At 39.0% G+C, this 17,563-nt stretch overlaps 1 protein-coding gene across 2 annotated transcripts in view; it reads right to left on the bottom strand.

Annotated features, from left to right (window-relative positions):
- The window catches only part of psidin (phagocyte signaling impaired), a 513,704-nt gene that overhangs the window by 154,757 nt on the left and 341,384 nt on the right, over positions 1–17,563 (bottom strand). For both annotated transcript variants that reach the window (XM_090371034.1, XM_090371035.1), the window contains one exon: positions 9,251–9,350. In XM_090371034.1, the coding sequence (XP_090227160.1) occupies positions 9,251–9,350 (100 nt within the window). The remainder of the gene's footprint in view (positions 1–9,250; positions 9,351–17,563) is intronic.

Below are 17,563 nucleotides of genomic sequence, written 5' to 3'. Positions count from 1 at the left end.
GCCAAAAAAATAAATAAAAATAAAAATAAATAAAAAATAACCACTTCCACTTCACCCCTCTGTTCATTCGAAATACCTGTCCAGCTTAGCCTTAAACTTATTTAGGCTATCAACTTTCACGACAAGGGATGGAAGTCTATTCCACCAACCAACCACCCGCTGGCTAAAGGTAAATTTCCTCACGTCTATCCTACATCTGTCTTTTCTCAATTTGAATTTATGCCCTCTCAGGTGATTATTCTGAGCAAGAGGAAGAATCCTCTTGGCACCAATTCCCTTGTATAAGGCAATGGTCAGGCCACACCTAGAGTACTGTATACAGGTCTGTAGGTCTCATTTCAAGAAGGATGTAGATATGCTGGAACGAGTACAGAGAAGGGCAACAAGATAAGTGAATGGAACAAAGGGGTGCTCTTACGAAGAAAGGATTACGTTTTGCAAATTACAGTGTCTGGAGACTAGGCACCAGCGAGGTGATCTGATAGAGGTGTATAAAGCCTTGAATGGTTTAAGCATGCTCAATGCTGATGGGATTCTTCCTCTAGCTCAGAAAAATCACCTGAGAGGGCATAAATTCAAATTGAGGAAAGACAGATGTAGGATAGACGTGCGGAAATTTGCCTTTAGCCAGCGGGTGGTTGGTTGGTGGAACAGACTGCCATCCCTTGTGGTGGAGGTTGATAGCCTAAATAAGTTTAAGGCTCAGCTGGACAGGTATTTTGAACGAACAGAGGGGTGAAGTGGAAGTGGTTTTTTTTTTTTTTTTTTTTTGGCTGATGCTGCATAAGCTTGCTTTCTTGCATCAAATGCCTCTACTAATGCTAATGCTAATCCTATCAGTATTGAGCATGCTCAAACCATTCAAGGCTTTATACACCTCTATCAGATCACCTTGCTGGTGCCTAGTCCCCAGACACTGTAATTTGCAAAACTTAAGCCTTTCTTCGTAAGAGCACCCCTTTGTTCCATTCACTAACCTTGTTGCCCTTCTCTGTACTCATTCCAGCATATCTACATCCTTCTTGAAATGAGGCCTACAGACCTGTATACAGTACTCTAGGTGTGGCCTGACCATTGCCTTATACAAGGGAATAATCACCTCCTTATCCCTGCTAGAAAAATTCCTATATATCATCGACAATACACCATGAGCTACTCTTGCAGCCCGTCTGCACTGCTCAGAAAACTTCATATCTGCCTGCACAACAACCCCCAGGTCCCTTTCATTCTCTACCACTGTCAGTGTAGTACCACAGAGTTGATACATTGCTCTGGGTTTGCTGTTTCCCATATGTAGTACTTTACATTTGTCAATGTTAAACTTCATTTGCCATTTCTCAGCCCATCTGCTCAACCTTTCCAGATCCTGTTGCAGTAGCATAGTGTCAGTAGTGTCCTTGACAATCCTGCCAACCTTCTTATCGTCTGCAAACTTGGACATTAAGCTTGATATACCATCATCAATATTATTTATAAATACAGAAAACAATAATGGACCCAATACTGAACCCTGAGGGACTCCACTAATAACATTAGTCCACGATGAGCAGTGTTTACCACTCTGTCTTCTCCCCCTCAACCACCCCTTTATCCATAGCAGCAATTTGCCTCTAATGCCACACTGCTCCAATTTGTGCAGCAGTCTTCCATGTGCAACAGTATCAAAAGCCTTTCTAAGATCCAAGTATATAATATCAAAGTTATTCCCTGCATCCAGTTCTTTTGTAACTGCATCATAGTATCCAATCAAATTGGTCAGACAAGACTTCCCCTTAACAAAACCATGCTGTGTCTGAGCTATAACTGAAGTCTTGTCTAGATGATCCTGCAGTGCTTCTTTAACCAGTGCCTCCATTAATTTTCCAGGAACAGAAGTTAAACTAACAGTTCTATAATTACTTGTGTCACTGTTTGATCCTCTTTTGTGAATTGGGGTCACATTTGCACATCTCCAGTCCACGGGTACTTCCCCTGAGTCCAAGGAAGCACTCATAATTATGGCTAAGGGTTTGCTTACTTCCTTTGCTGCCTCCTTTAATATAACTGGATAGATCCCATCCATCCCAGGTGCCTTTTTTATGTTTATCTTCAACAATTTCTCCTCCACTTTACTCTCAGTTATTACAAGATTTTCTAGCTTACTGCCAGAGTTGAATACACCTCTGGCATTCCCCTCGCTGAATAACTCCTCATGTGTGAATGTCGATGCAAAATATTCATTCAGTTTGTTAGCTACATGAGCAGGATCATCAACAGTTGACCTATCGATATCAAGTGGACCAATCTGATTCATCCCCCTCCCTTCTAGAGTTTACATAAGTAAAGAACTCTTTGCTGTTTTTCTTTGCATCCCTTGCCAAAGATTTCTCGTAATCTGCCTTTGCCTGCCTAACCTCCTTTGTAACTTGGTTACAGATCAACTTGTATCTATCATAGGCTTCTGTGGCACTTGTTAATTTGTATGTATCCCATGCATTTTTCTTCTCTGCTATATGTCTCATTAGTTCATCTAACATCCACTTAGGCCTAAACCTTGAACAATATTTCTTAGTTGGTATGTAAAACCTAGTAGCTTCCAAGATAAGTTCTTTGAATGTTTCCCATTTTGAATTTGCTGTTGGTAACATCATCAGTTGGTCCCACTGTATAGAATTTAAATACTGTCTCAGTCCATCGTAGTCGCCTTTACGAAAGCAATAACCCTTCCCTTTACCCCTAATGGTAGTTACCTCTTTGAGTAAATCCCACTTCAGCACACTGTGATCACTGCCACCTAGTGGTTCATTTACCTGCAGATTCTTAATGCATGAAGAATCACTATTGATAATCAAATCAAGAGTATTATTCCCTCTAGTTGCCTCCCGAACATGCTGATGTAGAAAACAATCATCCAATAAATCCACAAAAGCCTTGTTAGTGTATGAGTGACCAGCCCCCAAATTCCAGTCAATATCTGGGAAATTGAAATCCCCGATTATAAGATTCTCTGATTTACTGGCCCACTCTATTTCCCCATACAGTTTCTTATTATTATACTCATCAGAGTCATTATGCCAATAACACACTCCTACTCTCAATTTTGATCTCCCAATGCTTATGGCACACCAAACTGACTCGACACTGCACTGTCCAGCAATGTCGACTGGCTTCACTTCCTTGGATTTTATGTATTTCTTAACTAATAGCATAACCCCTCCTCCCTTCCTATCCTGTCTTTCCTTTCTGTAGACATTGTACTCCCCAAATTCCAGTTCTGCATTCCTTATATCTGTGTGACACCACGTCTCTGAAATCCCTACAATATCTGCCTTTGATGTTTTGAGCAATACCTCAAATTCATCAAATTTATTTACTAAGTTATCAAATTTATTTGATAACTAAGAGAGAAGGTGGAAGATAAATTGTTGAAGCTAATGGTAAGTAAGGCACCTTGGTCAGATAGAATCTTACCAATCATAGTAAGAGAGGCAGAAAAGGAGACACACAAACCTTTAGTCATAATTTTGAGAGTATCCTTGGATTTGATGGACATCATTATGGATTGGGGATGTGCAAATGTCTTCCCAATTCACAAATACGGATCAAGCAGTGAGTGGGTAATTACAGACCTGTATGAATAAATTCTGTTCCAGCAAAAATAATGGAGGAATTGGTGAAAGACGTAATGCAGGACAATCACAGCATGGATTTGTTAAGGGGCAAGTGGATACTATGATGGTTTTTTGCATCGAGTAACAAGGTAACTGGATACAAAAAAATTAATTATGACATCATATACTTAGATTTCAGAAATGCTTTTGATACTGTTCTACATAAGACTTCTGTACACATTGACACAATGTGGAATTAGGGAAAAGACATTGCTATTTATAAAGGAATGGTTGGGCGGGAAAAGATAGAGAGTAGTTATCAATGGGCACTGCTCCTTTTTGACTAATGTTAATGTTATGAGTGGAGGGTCTTCCCCCTCCAGGGTTCAGTTCTATCCGATTGTTTTTTTTTTTTTTTTTTTTAATATTTATTAATGATATTGATGGAAGAATATCAGGTAGCTAAGCTTGCAAATGATACGAAGGTTGGCAGGGTATTTAATGAGAGTAATCAAGTTATGCTACTCAAAGATAGAGAAAATTTAGGCAGATGGACTGAGAAGTGGCAACTGAAGTTTAACACTGACAAAGGTACTGCTTATGGGTAGTAATCCTCACCAATGATGTGGTACCACAATCAGGGTAATGAAGAATGAAAGTTGAAAGAAAATGGGAAAATTGCATAGTCAGATATGAAGTCCTCTGAGTAGTGCAGTGCAGGCTGCTAGGACAACTCAAGAGGTGTTGTCAATGATATACATAAATTTTACCAGCAGGGAAAAGGAGGTGATTATCCCATTGTACAAGGCAATGGTTAGGTCACATCTTGAGTACTGCATACAGGTCTCAACATCTCATTTAAGAAGGATGCGGATCTGTTGGAATGGTTGCAGAGAAGAGCAACAAAACTAATCAGGGCAATACAGAGACACATTTCCTCCCCCCCCCCCAAAAAAAAGAAAGGCACCCGGGGTGGATGGGATCTATCCAGTTATATTAAAGGAGGCAGCAAAGGAAGTAAGCAAACCCTTAGCCATAATTATGAGAGCTTCCTTGGACTCAGGGGAGGTACCCATAGACTGGAAATGTGCAAATGTGACCCCAATTCACAAAGGAGGATCAAAGGCTGACACAAGTAATTATAGACCTGTGAGCTTAACTTCTGTTCCAGGAAAATTAATGGAGGCACTGGTTAAAGAAGCACTGCAGGATCATTTAGACAAGACTTCAGTTATTGCTCAGACACAGCATGGTTTTGTTAAGGGGAAGTCTTGCCTGACCAACTTGATTGGATACTATGATGCAGTCACAAAAGAACTGGATGCAGGGAATAACTTTGATATTATATACTTGGATCTTAGAAAGGCTTTTGATACTGTTGCACATGGAAGACTGCTACACAAATTGGAGCAGTGTGACATTGGAGGCAAATTGCTGCTATGGATAAAGGGGTGGTTGAGGGGGAGAAGACAGAGAGTGGTAATCAATGGACACTGCTCATCGTGGACTGATGTTATTAGTGGAGTCCCTCAGGGCTCAGTGTTGGGTCCATTATTGTTTTCTGTATTTATAAATGATATTGATGATGGTATATCGGGCTTAATGTCCAAGTTTGCAGACGATACAAATGTTGGCAGGGTTGTCAAGGACACTACTGACACTATGCTGCTGCAACAGGATCTGGAAAGGTTGAGCAGATGGGCTGAGAGGTGGCAAATGAAGTTTAACATTGACAAATGTAAAGTACTACACATGGGAAACAGCAACCCCAGAGCAACGTATCAACTCTGTGGTACTACACTGACAGTGGTAGAGAATGAAAGGGACTTGGGGGTGGTTGTGCAGGCAAATATGAAGTTCTCTGAGCAGTGCAGACGGGCTGCAAGAGTAGCTCATGGAGTATTGTCAATGATATACAGGAATTTTTCCAGCAGGGATAAGGAGGTGATTATTCCATTGTATAAGGCGATGGTCAGGCCACACCTAGAGTACTGTATACAGGTCTGGAGGCCTCATTTCAAGAAGGATGTAGAGCTGCTGGAATGAGTACAGAGACGGGCAACAAGATTAGTGAATGGAACAAAGGGGTGCTCTTACGAAGAAAGGCTTAAGTTTTGCAAATTACAGTGTCTGGAGACTAGGCACCAGCGAGGTGATCTGATAGAGGTGTATAAAGCCTTGAATGGTTTAAGCATGCTCAATGCTGATGGGATTCTTCCTCTAGCTCAGAAAAATCACCTGAGAGGGCATAAATTCAAATTGAGGAAAGACAGATGTAGGATAGACGTGCGGAAATTTGCCTTTAGCCAGCGGGTGGTTGGTTGGTGGAACAGACTTCCATCCCTTGTGGTGGAGGTTGATAGCCTAAATAAGTTTAAGGCTCAGCTGGACAGGTATTTGGAACGAACAGAGGGGTGAAGTGGAAGTGGGTTTTTTTTTTTTTTTTTTTTTGGCTGATGTTGCATAAGCTTGCTTTCTTGCATCAAATGCCTCTACTAATGCTAATGCTAAGCACCTGCAAGATGATCTGACTGAGGTGTATAAGGCCTTGAATGGTTTCAGCACACTCAATGCTGATGGGATTCTTCCTCTTGCTAAGATTATGCCCCATCAGGTGTGTAAATTCAAATGAGGAAAGACAGTTGTAGAATAGATGTGGGGAAATTTGCCTTTAGCCAGTGGGTGGTTGATTGCTGGAACAAGCTTCCATCTGTTCATCCTGATTGCTGCATACAGTTCTTCATTTTAAGAATGCAGATCTGTGGGAACTGGTGAAGAGAAGGGCAATTAGATTAGTGAAGAATATTTTCTTTACTAATCTCATTGCCCTTGGGTGGCTTCCCAAGAAAGACTTCAATTCTGCAAAACTGCAGACTAAGCACCTACAAGGTGTTCTGAATATGGTGATTGAGGCTTTGAATGGATCGAACAAACTCAATGTTGATGTAATCCTACCTCTTTCTCAGATTACACACACGAGGAAATGTCAATTCAAATTAATAAAGGATGGTTGCAGGATAGATGTGCAAAAGTTTGCCTTCAGCCAGTGGGGTAGTCAACTGCATGAACAAACTTGCACATATTGTTTAGTGTCATAGACATTGTTAGTTTGAATAAAGTCAAAGAAGAACTAGACAAATTATTGGAGGGGATGGATGAATGATGCGGGATTTTTTTTTTTTTTTTTTTTTTGCTGATGATTTATAAGCTTGCTCTCTTGCAACTACTAATACTAATTGAAGAAAGGAAAAAACTGATTTGAGTAAATAATTCGTATTATGCGAAGGTCTTTAAGATAATAGAAGAGGAGAAAAAGCAGTATGAACTGGAGCTTAAGGACAAGTTTGAGCTTCTGCAGACCGTTCAGGATCAAGAAAACGACAAAGAATACAACAACTTCCCAAAAGTGATATCATACAAGGCAGATCTGCATTCTTAAAATGAGGCATCCAGAACTGTATGCAGCAATCAGGATGAACAGATGAAGCTTTTTCCAGGAATCAACCACCCACTGGCTAAAGGCAAATTTCCCCACATCTATTTTACAACTGTCTTACCTATAGGTTCCCCGAGCAACCTATAGGTAAAAAGAAATTGAAAGAAGAAAAAATTAGCCAAGAAACACTTGTGATGAACCGAAGATGACTAATGAAGAGCAACAAGATAAACACTGACAAGGACAAAATTGAGTATACTGAGTTATGCAAAGCCATATGAAAGACTCAGAGAGGACATAAGATTTAACACAAGAAAAGTAGAACAAGCATTAAGGGAAAACAAAGGACTTAAATCAGCAGCCATGAGCAGTAAAGACAAACGATACCAAAACTGAAGAATAGAGATGGTGTACTTATAAATAGCAGAAAACTACTATAAAGAAATATACAAGAAGCGAGGAAATGATGCCAGCAGTGGGGAAGATGGATTGCAAATTAGCAACACATATGACATACAAGATATCCTTATTGATGAGGTAGAACAAGCTCTGAAAAAAATGAAGAATCAGAAAGTCCTGGATGAAGTTACTACAGCATTGTTAAAACTAGGAGGAAGAGACATGACACAGAAACTGGCAAGACTCTTCACAAAATACATTAGGAAAGGTGTGACACCTAAGGAGTGGAATAATGCAATTATAATTTTGCTGCATAAGAAAGGAGAGAAATCAGAAATTGGAAATTATAGACCAGTTAGCTTGTTGTCCCACATCTACAAGTTGTTCACAAGGGTCATTACCAACAGATTAGAAAGAATACTTGATGAGAATCAACCGAAAGGGCAAGCTGGCTTTAGGATAGGATTCTCAACTATGGATCACCTTCACGTAATATCGCAGCTAATAGAGAAAGCAAATGAATATAAATGATTATACCTGGCATTTGTGGATTACGAAAAAGCATTTTACTCTATACAGCATAAGGCAATGTTTCGGGCACTGGAAAGACAAGGAATAGACACCCCATATACATTATGATTTTGAAGAAAACATATAAGAATGCTACTTCCTTTATTAGACTGGACAAAGCCAGTAGCAAATTTGAAATTGAAAAAGGAGTTTGACAAGGAGGCACAATATCTCCAAAGCTGTTTACTGCTACCCTTCAAGAAGCTTTCAGAAGATTTGACCAGTCATAGAAAGGAGTCAACGTGAATGGAGAGTACCTAAACCATTTACAATTTGCACATGACATTGTGATCATAAGCCACAATCCCAAAGAATTAGGGGAAACTCTTAATTACTTATGCAGAGTTCGTAAGGATTTTGGACTAAAGATGAATATGGCTAAAACAAAACTAATGATGAACAAGTATGCCACAGGAAAGGTTATAATCACTGAAGGAACAGTAACTAAAAAGGGAGATTCATATACTTACCTGGGACAAGTCATTAGCTGTAATAATGATAAATGGCTGGAAGTCAAGAGAAGAATAAATTTTGGATGGATAGCATTCAGGAAATATAATCACATACTGAGGAGCAATATCCCAGTTTGTCTGAAACGTAAAATAATGAACCAATGTATACTCCCCAACATGACTTATGGAAGTGAAATTTGGGCACTCACCAAAAGAATGGAAGAAAAGTTGAAAACTACACAGCAAAAAATGAAACGAATTATATTAGGAAAAGAAGAGAAACACATGGATTAGGCAGCAAACACAAAGGACATTCTTATCAAAACTAAACTGAAATGGACTTGGCAGGACACATAGCTTTAAGACATGATGACAGATGGGCTAAGAAAATAACAGAATGGCAACCAACAGGAACTAAAAAAAAACCTGGAAGACAACAACAGAGATGGACAGATAAAATTCACGAGTTCATGGGTAGCCATTGCACAAAATAGAAGGAACTGGTAAGTTGCTGGAGAGGCCTTCATGCAGTGGATTGAAAATGGCCGATGATGATAAATACGATTTATTGGCATGTGAAGATCCTATTGTTAATACTGAGAAATCTGCATCTAGCACAACTAACATTATCACATGATTAAGAACTATTAGTTATCTATACATGATATTAGTATTTTTATCTAATTTATAAGTCTAAAACTTTGGTTCTTTCAGTTTCATATTAATGTGGTTTTTATTGTATATTGCTAAAGATACCACAGATAATTTGCAAACAGTAAGTTTAAGCAAAACAAGTGTCTTACATCTCTGTAATTGGTTGTGAAAAAACGGAGAGAATTGCTTAGTACAGCAACTGCAGTAGAAAAATGTCCTCCAGTGACTAATGGATAAGTGATGAGGTACCTAAAATGAAGTTAACAAAATCAAAAAAACAATTTAATTATACCACAATGCTTAATAATTAACAAAGGATACCCAATACAGGTTTGTTTGAATGAAACAATCTGTTTGCTCTCCAAAATTAAATATTTAACTATAACACAAAATTAACAGTATGATGGTGAAAAAATAAGACAGCAATACAGTAAACACTTGAGTATCCACTACAAGGAGGGGAAATGTAGCATGTTAGTAGCTAATTAAACCAAAAGTAATCAAGATTCTAGTAAGATTTATTGCCTATGGTCACTTGTCTCTGAAAGCTATTCAAACGTTGTTTTGGAATTGACCCTGAAACTTTTGTTTTATTAAGATTCTCCAATATTTTAGACAGTGGTGCTTAATCCTTTAAGTTGAAGGGCCACATTGGAGATTTTGTGAGACTTCATGGGCTTTAACATCATACTAATTTACTCCATGAGCTGAGGGAGACACATTCCTTTTCAGTTTATACTCCTTTAACACAGCTAATGTTTCTTTGCAAATCAAGGCTAATCCTTTCCCTTGTCAATTGATAAATAAGTATTTATTCTCCAAATGTTCGTTAAATACACAACATATGATACTAACTTTGCTTTTCATGAATACATTTTCAAAACAAAATATTTTAGGGAGAACTGTAGAATGAAATAAACTTTGGGGGGGGGGGGTTAACTGAACTGCAGCATTTACGTTTAATAAGAAAATATCTATTACATTTATATTTATTTATGAATATCAATATAAAAACTTTTTATCATTTAAACTTCAAGAAATTATACTGAAGCAGCAGTTGCATGTAAGGTGCCTAATTTGACTAGTGGTAATTTTCAAACTTTTTTTTTAACAGGCTGGATCTAGCCACACTAGAAAGATTAGATAAGGATTATCTCTGGTAAATATGTGCAATCTTGTCCAGAAATCTGAGCTCTATTAAAGATAAGAATAGGAGCAGTAGAATGAATTTTTCTGGAAATAAGACAAGAGGAAGGAAAGAAGGAATGAAGATAAATTTTCTTCACCACACCAGCAAATTTCCTAAGGATAAGGAAATAAGGAACTGGTGATGGTGGCTAATCAAAAAGTTGTAGCTGCTTGTGCATAGCATTTCTGAATATGGAGCACTATCATCAATAAAACTGTACGAATAGGAGTTCCCAGTCAAAGGGAATTTGTTAAAATACAGGAGATAAATCCAACATTAGCTGAAAAGTTAGAATACAAAAGGCCATTTACCATTACATGCAATAAATATCCCAAGAGAAAACTGGCTTCTCAGTTGCAAAAAATCAGCTTGCTTGGAAGGCCTCTATGCCAAACAAGATCAAAAGCATCAGAAATGTTAAGAGCAATTGTTTTGATTTTCTACAGTCTTTTCTGCCCCAAAGATGGGTAATTATATAGGAGTTAAAGAGAAATCTTCCAAGTGCAGTAACATGAAAGAAAATATTCTACCCTGCATGAGTTTGAAGCAAAAAATTTTATTGAATAGCAGTCACTACTCTGAATTACAGCATAAAACTACAGTAAATACAGATTGATCAGCAAACTTAATCTGAAATTTAAAAGTGAACTAGAGTAAGCAAGCAAGAAAATGGAGGGGTGGATGGGATTTTATGAATTTTGTGTTGGGATTTGTGACTTTCAGCAGCAAATTTTTGGGATTACTAGACTAGAAAGAAGCAGTAGTAGGAGGGGGGAGGTTCTGGCCATCTATACTTTGTCAGGTGTCTGTGGGAGCTGTAAACACCAATTTTCATTACCTGGAGTTATAGGGAGCTGAACAAGGTGTGAGCTCCAACACACCTCTGAGAGAAAGCTAAATTGTGCTGAGTGACTCTGGCCTGTCTGTTTAGAATATGCTGTGAGCTTTGCAGGATAATGAGACTGAATGTTGATAGATGGAACTTGGTTTTGTTGGCTATCTGCTAGCTGAAAATAAAAAGATAAGTACCATCTTTCTGTGGATGAAATCCACATTGGTAATCATCAGATAAAAGGTTTCAAGATAACATAAGAGTAGGCACTTGATGTACAATATTTCCCCATTATTTCAGAAAGTGTTGAGGTAAATGAAACAGAATGATAACTAGAGAAATTTACCAATGTATTAAAGACCATATGCAAAACAAGAAGAAAATGCATGACAATGATAAAAGAGAGTTTAAAAGGGCAAAAAAAAAAAAAACAGGACTTAAGCATTCAGTACAGGTTTTAACAAGTAGAGAAATTTCATCAGAAACTGGAGACTTGCTGCCATAAAGATTGCTCAGGATTTTTCTATTCTCCTTTTGATGGCAAAACAAATGGATGCACTAAATGGTATGCCTCTAAGTGAGGTGTTTCATTCATTCATCAATGCAAGAATTTTGAGAGAAAAAAAAAAAAAGTAAGATTATCAGGATGTAACAGAAGTGGAGGTAATGATGGATAAGAGTTATGTCCAATGAGTTTGGCAAGAGAACAGAAGATAACAGAACTACCATTTGGACAAGATGCAAATTGTCTACTATTAGCCTTTTCAAAACTGAGTTTACATTTATTAATACCTTGTTTACAACTATTGAAAGTTTTATTCTGTATGTAGAAAATTAGATATAAGCCAACAATGATATGATATATCCTTATACTAAACAGCCTTAGCAAGTTATTTAAAAACTATAGTTTAGATAAAGGATAAGGGATGAGAGTGGAATGATCAATAACGGATTTCATCCAGCCAAAAATTTGGGGCACAATCTGAACAAATATTAGGATCAGAACAATTAAAAAAACATTTTGTATTTTTATATTGTCAAACAATATCAACATGATGTAGTCATTATGTTTGGCATATATTGGGCATTCTGGGTGTGAGGTTAGCCTGTGCGGGCAAAGTTCCTTGAAGCTCTTGGAACAGAGAAGTTTTTCCTGATTTATTTTCTGATTTATTAGCTTAAATTGTCATATTAACTTACAAAGGGTACTAGGAAAGTTTTGCAATATGACGCAACAATGAATATCAGGAAGCTGCTTGTTGCTGCATGTTGAGATATGTTCATACGTGCATAGTAGCCGCCGCGCCAAGTCGATGGGCTCAGTTATTCATTAGTAGTGAGAGTGTAAAGTGCTTGCGATGGCATCGTGGTCACAAAATGAGATAAGGATAGTTTTGCGGTATAATTTCGTGCGTGGTTTAACCATAGACCAGTGCTTAGAAGAAATGACTCTTGCACAAGATGATGATTGTCCACATCGTACAACGATATTCAGGTGGCATAGAGAATTCCAAAGGGGAAATTTCACTCTGGAGGATTCTGAGAGGCCGGGAAGGCCACGAACGTCAGTTACGGAGGAAAACGTTACTGCTGTGAGGAAAACAGGCGAGTGACCTACCAACAGATAGAGGATACTTTGGGCCTAAATGCACCAGCAATTCGTTCGATTCTGCAAGATCATTTGCACGTGAAGAAACTTTGTTCTCTCTGGGTGCCGCATCAACTGACTGAAGAGCAGATGACACGACGTGTGACTTGGTGCCGGGAGATGTTAAAAAAGTTTGATAAGGGACAATCTCGGTATGTGAACAACATCGTGACAGGTGACGAGACTTGGCTGTACTATTACGATCTGCCGACCAAGGCTCGAAACAAAGTTTGGGTCTTTGATGATGACGACACACCCGTAATTGTCAGAAAATCCCGATCTGTAAAGAAGAAAATGATAGCTGTATTTTTCAAATCGAGTGGAATTGTGGAACGTGTCGTTTTGGACACGCAGAAGACAGTCACAGCTAAGTGGTATACTGAACAATGCCTGCCTAAAGTCATTGGATCTATGAAGAACCTGCGGCCAAAGTCAAGAATGGACACCTGGTACCTCCATCACGATAATGCTCCAGCTTACCGCGCCAAAGCCTGCACCGAATATTTGACCACGACAGGACTGAAACTTCTCGAGCACCCTCCCTACAGTCCAGACCTTGCTCCCTGCGACTTTGCACTGTTCCCGCATGTGAAAATGAAGCTAAAAGGGAGGCGGTTTTCCAGTGATGAGGACCTTCTATGGGCTTGGGACAACGAGTGTACTTTACTCCCTAGTGAAACTTGGCAGAACTGGTTTACAGATTGGTTTCGGAAGAGGGAGAGGTGTATTGAATGTAGAGGAAATTACTTTGAAAAAATTAAATAAACAAAGCTGTATTGCAAAACTTTCCTAGTACCCTTTGTATTTTCTAGAGTAGCTTTATATTCCTAGTTACGATATTTTTTTTTTTTTTTTTTTTTGATTTGGTAGTTGTTGGCGCATCGGCTTCTGTGGCCATATTGCACCTCCCAAGGTTTTTGCAGTACTTTGATCCAAGCCCGAGGCGGGAATCGAACCCGCGACCTTTGGGTTGCCGGGCTAGTTACGATACTTAGTTTAAAGTTTAACTTAGACAGAGATTTTGTAGGTATTACTTAGTATCGGTAACGGTATCCAATCCACGTGTTACAAATTGAACGAGAGGTCTTTTTTTTTTTTAACCAAATTTAGTCGATTTATTAACCAATTGTTATATCAAATTATCTTCTATAAGTAGATTATAGACCTAGTCAGGATCCTTGGTTTATTCTAAATTGAGATAGCGAGATTTGGAAGCTAATACTTACGAGTCCGTAGAAGTACCGTTCGAGAATTCCTGCCATTTTTACACGATAGCATAAGCTTAGTGTAGTATAGTGCATAATATAATATTGTCAATTAATCAGTAAATCTATTAATCTTGATAAACTTTATTGTCAATTAAATTGTATTTTTAACTCTATATATATATATATATATAACGACTTAATCGTAACAAATAATTAATACATAACTATAGTGGTACACGTGATACGGAAGTTGTATAAGGGAACTTGTAGAAAACACTAGATACCGAAAAAAAAAATATATAACATAACTGTTTTGGGATATAACTTAAGGATTTAATTTTTGTTTTGAATTTTATTGAATTAAATCGGAATCATGACTCTGACCAGAGCAGCAAAGCAAAAGGCTCAAGCTAAAGGGAGTGCTGTGGTTCAGGGGAGAACTGAGGGGGGGCAGTTGCCCTCTGAATCACAGTCTTTTAAAATGCACTGTTTGCTTGATGTTTGCGGAGCAGTCGGGTACGGGACATGATACTGCCAAGGGGGATGTCTTTGTGTGTGCACGATGTAAGGAGTGCAAGGAAATCAGGCGACAACTCAGCGTTTTTATGGGCCTTTATGAGAGCTTGAAGGACAGGGTGGATGCCTTCAAAGGAAATAAATTGAGGGGCCCATCAAGCTCTCAGCTGCCCACATCAACGCCAGAGCTTGCACTTGGTCATCAGGCAACACAGAGGCAGCCCCCCTAGGCAGAATGCGCTGGTCCCACAGGAACTAGTAGTTGTTGGTGACTCTATTGTCAGAGAAACGGGGAACATGCTTTGTAAAAAGGATAGGTGGAATAGGACCAGGGTATGTCTGCCAGGGGCAAAGGTTGATGATGTTGTAGAGCGGATATCATCTTTTAAGGGCACAAAAGGTGATATAGTTGTACACGTTGGCACTAATGATATTAAGAGTAGGAGACCGGCGGAATTACTTAGCAAGTACAGGTCACTGTTGAAAAAAAGCCGTGAATTAGGGTTGAATTTGAAAGTGTCTGCAATTCTGCCCAGACACGATAGGAGGGTGTATATGATGAGAGCCTTGTCAATCAATTCGGCCCTGGAGGGATTGTGCAAGGCTCAAGGGGTAGAATTTTTTTCAGCCTGGACTGTACTTGTTAACAGGAGAGATTGCTTCTACAGGGATGGGATACACTTAAATAGAAAGGGTGCAAGAATTTTTGCTGATGCTGTCGAGGAAGTGTTAGGTGGGTCGGAAAACTGCTAGTTGGGGGGGATACAAGGACTAATAGATTAACAGTAGCCACTGGCAGAGGTAGAATCAGAGACGTGGTGTCACACAGATATAAGTAATGCGGAACTGGAATTTGGGGAACACAATGTGTATAGAAAGGATAGACAGGACAGGAGGGGAGGAGGAGTTATGCTATTAGTTAAGAAACACATAAAGTCCAAGAAAGTGAAGCCAGTCGACATTGATGGACAGGGCAGTGTCGAGTCAGTTTGGTGTGACATAAGCATAGGGAAATCAAAATTGAGAGTAGGAGTGTGCTATAGGCCTAATGACTCTGATGAGTATAATAAGATATTGTACAGGGAAATAGAGTGGGCCAGTAAATCAGAGAGTCTTATAATGGGGGATTTTAATTTCCCAGATATTGACTGGAATTTGTGGGTTGGTCACTCGCACACTAGCAAGGCTTTTGTGGATTTATTGGATGATTGTTTTCTACATCAACATGTTTGTGAGGCAACAAGAGGGAGCAATACTCTTGATCTGATTATCAGTAGTGATTCTTCATGCATTAAGAATCTGCAGATAAATGAACCACTAGGTGGCAGTGATCACAGTGTGTTGAAGTGGGATTTACTCAAGGAGGTAACTACCATCAGAGGTAAAGGGAAGGGTTTTTGTTTTCGTAAAGGCGACTATGATGGTCTGAGACAGTATTTAAATTCTATACAGTGGGACCAACTGATGATGTTACCAACAGCAAACTCTAAATGGGAAGCATTCAAGGAACTAATCTTGGAGGCTACCAGGCTTTACATACCAACTAAGAAATATTGTTCAAGGTTTAGGCCTAAATGGTTGTCAGATGAACTAATGAGACATGTGGCAGAGAAGAAAAATTCATGGGATACATACAAATTAATGGGTGACATGGAAGCCTATGATAGATATAAGTTGGTCTGTAACCAAGTCACAAAGGAGATTAGGCAGGCAAAGGCAGACTACGAAAAATCCTTGGCAAAGGATGCAAAGAAAAACAGAAAAGAGTTCTTTACATATTTAAACTCAAGAAGGAGAGGGATGAATCAGATTGGTCCACTGGATATTGATGGTTCAACAGTTGAGGATCCTGCTCAGGTGGCTAACAATCTAAACGATTGTTAGCATCTACATCTACATTCACGCATGAGGAGTTATTCAGGAAGGAGAATGATGTAGGTAAAGTAAACATTGGCAGTGAGCTGGATGATTTTGTAATAACTGAGAGGAAAGTGGAGGAGAGATTGTTGAGGATAAACATAAAAAAGCACCTGGGGTGGATGGGATCTATCCAGTTATATTAAAGGAGGCAGCAAAGGAAGTAAGCAAACCCCTAGCCATAATTATGAGAGCTTCTTTGGACTCAGGGGAGGTACCCATAGACTGGAAATGTGGAAATGTAACCCCAATTCACAAAGGAGGATCAAAGGCTGACACAAGTAATTATAGACCTGTTAGTTTAACTTCTATTCCAGGTAAATTAATGGAGGCACTGGTTAAAGAAGCACTGCAGGATCATCTAGACGAGAATTCAGTTATAGCTCAGACGCAGCATGGTTTTGTTAAGGGCAGGTCTTGCCTGACCAATTTGATTGGATACTATGATGTAGTCACAAAAGAACTGGATGCAGGGAATAACTTTGATATTATACAAATTTGGATCTTAGAAAGGCTTTTGATACTGTTGCACATGGAAGACTGCTGCACAAATTGAAGCAGTGTGGCATTGGAGGTAAATTGCTGCTATGGATAAGGGGATGGTTGAGTGGCAGAAGACAGAGAGTGGTAATCAATGGACACTGCTCAACGTGGACTAATGTTATTAGTGGAGTTCCTCAGGGTTCAGTGTTGGGTCCGTTGTTGTTTTCAGTGTTTATGAATGATATTGATGATGGGATATCAAGTTTAATGTCCAAGTTTGCAGATGATACAAAGGTTGGCAGGGTTGTTAAGGACACTACTGACGCTATGCTGCTGCAACAGGATCTGGAAAGGTTGAACAGATGGGCTGAGAGGTGGCAAATGAAGTTTAACATTGACAAATGTAAAGTACTACATATGGGAAACAGTAACCCCAGAGCAATGTATCAATTCTGCGGTACTACACTGACAGTAGTGGAGAATGAAAAGGATCTGGGGGAAATTGTGCAGGCAGATATGAAGTTCTCTGAGCAGTGCAGACGAGCTGCAAGAGTAGCTCATGGTGTCTTGTCAATGATATAGAGGAATTTTTCTAGCAGGGATAAGGAGGTGATTATTCCCTTGTATAAGGCAATGGTTAGGCCACATCTTGAGTACTGTATACAGGTC

Source organism: Mastigoproctus giganteus, chromosome 3 (genome assembly GCF_048544385.1).
Source record: "Mastigoproctus giganteus isolate SK-2022 chromosome 3, ASM4854438v1, whole genome shotgun sequence".
NCBI classification, from domain to species: domain Eukaryota; kingdom Metazoa; phylum Arthropoda; class Arachnida; order Uropygi; family Thelyphonidae; genus Mastigoproctus; species Mastigoproctus giganteus.
Note: the sequence above shows the minus strand (reverse complement) of the source record. Positions and strands in the feature narration are given on the sequence as shown.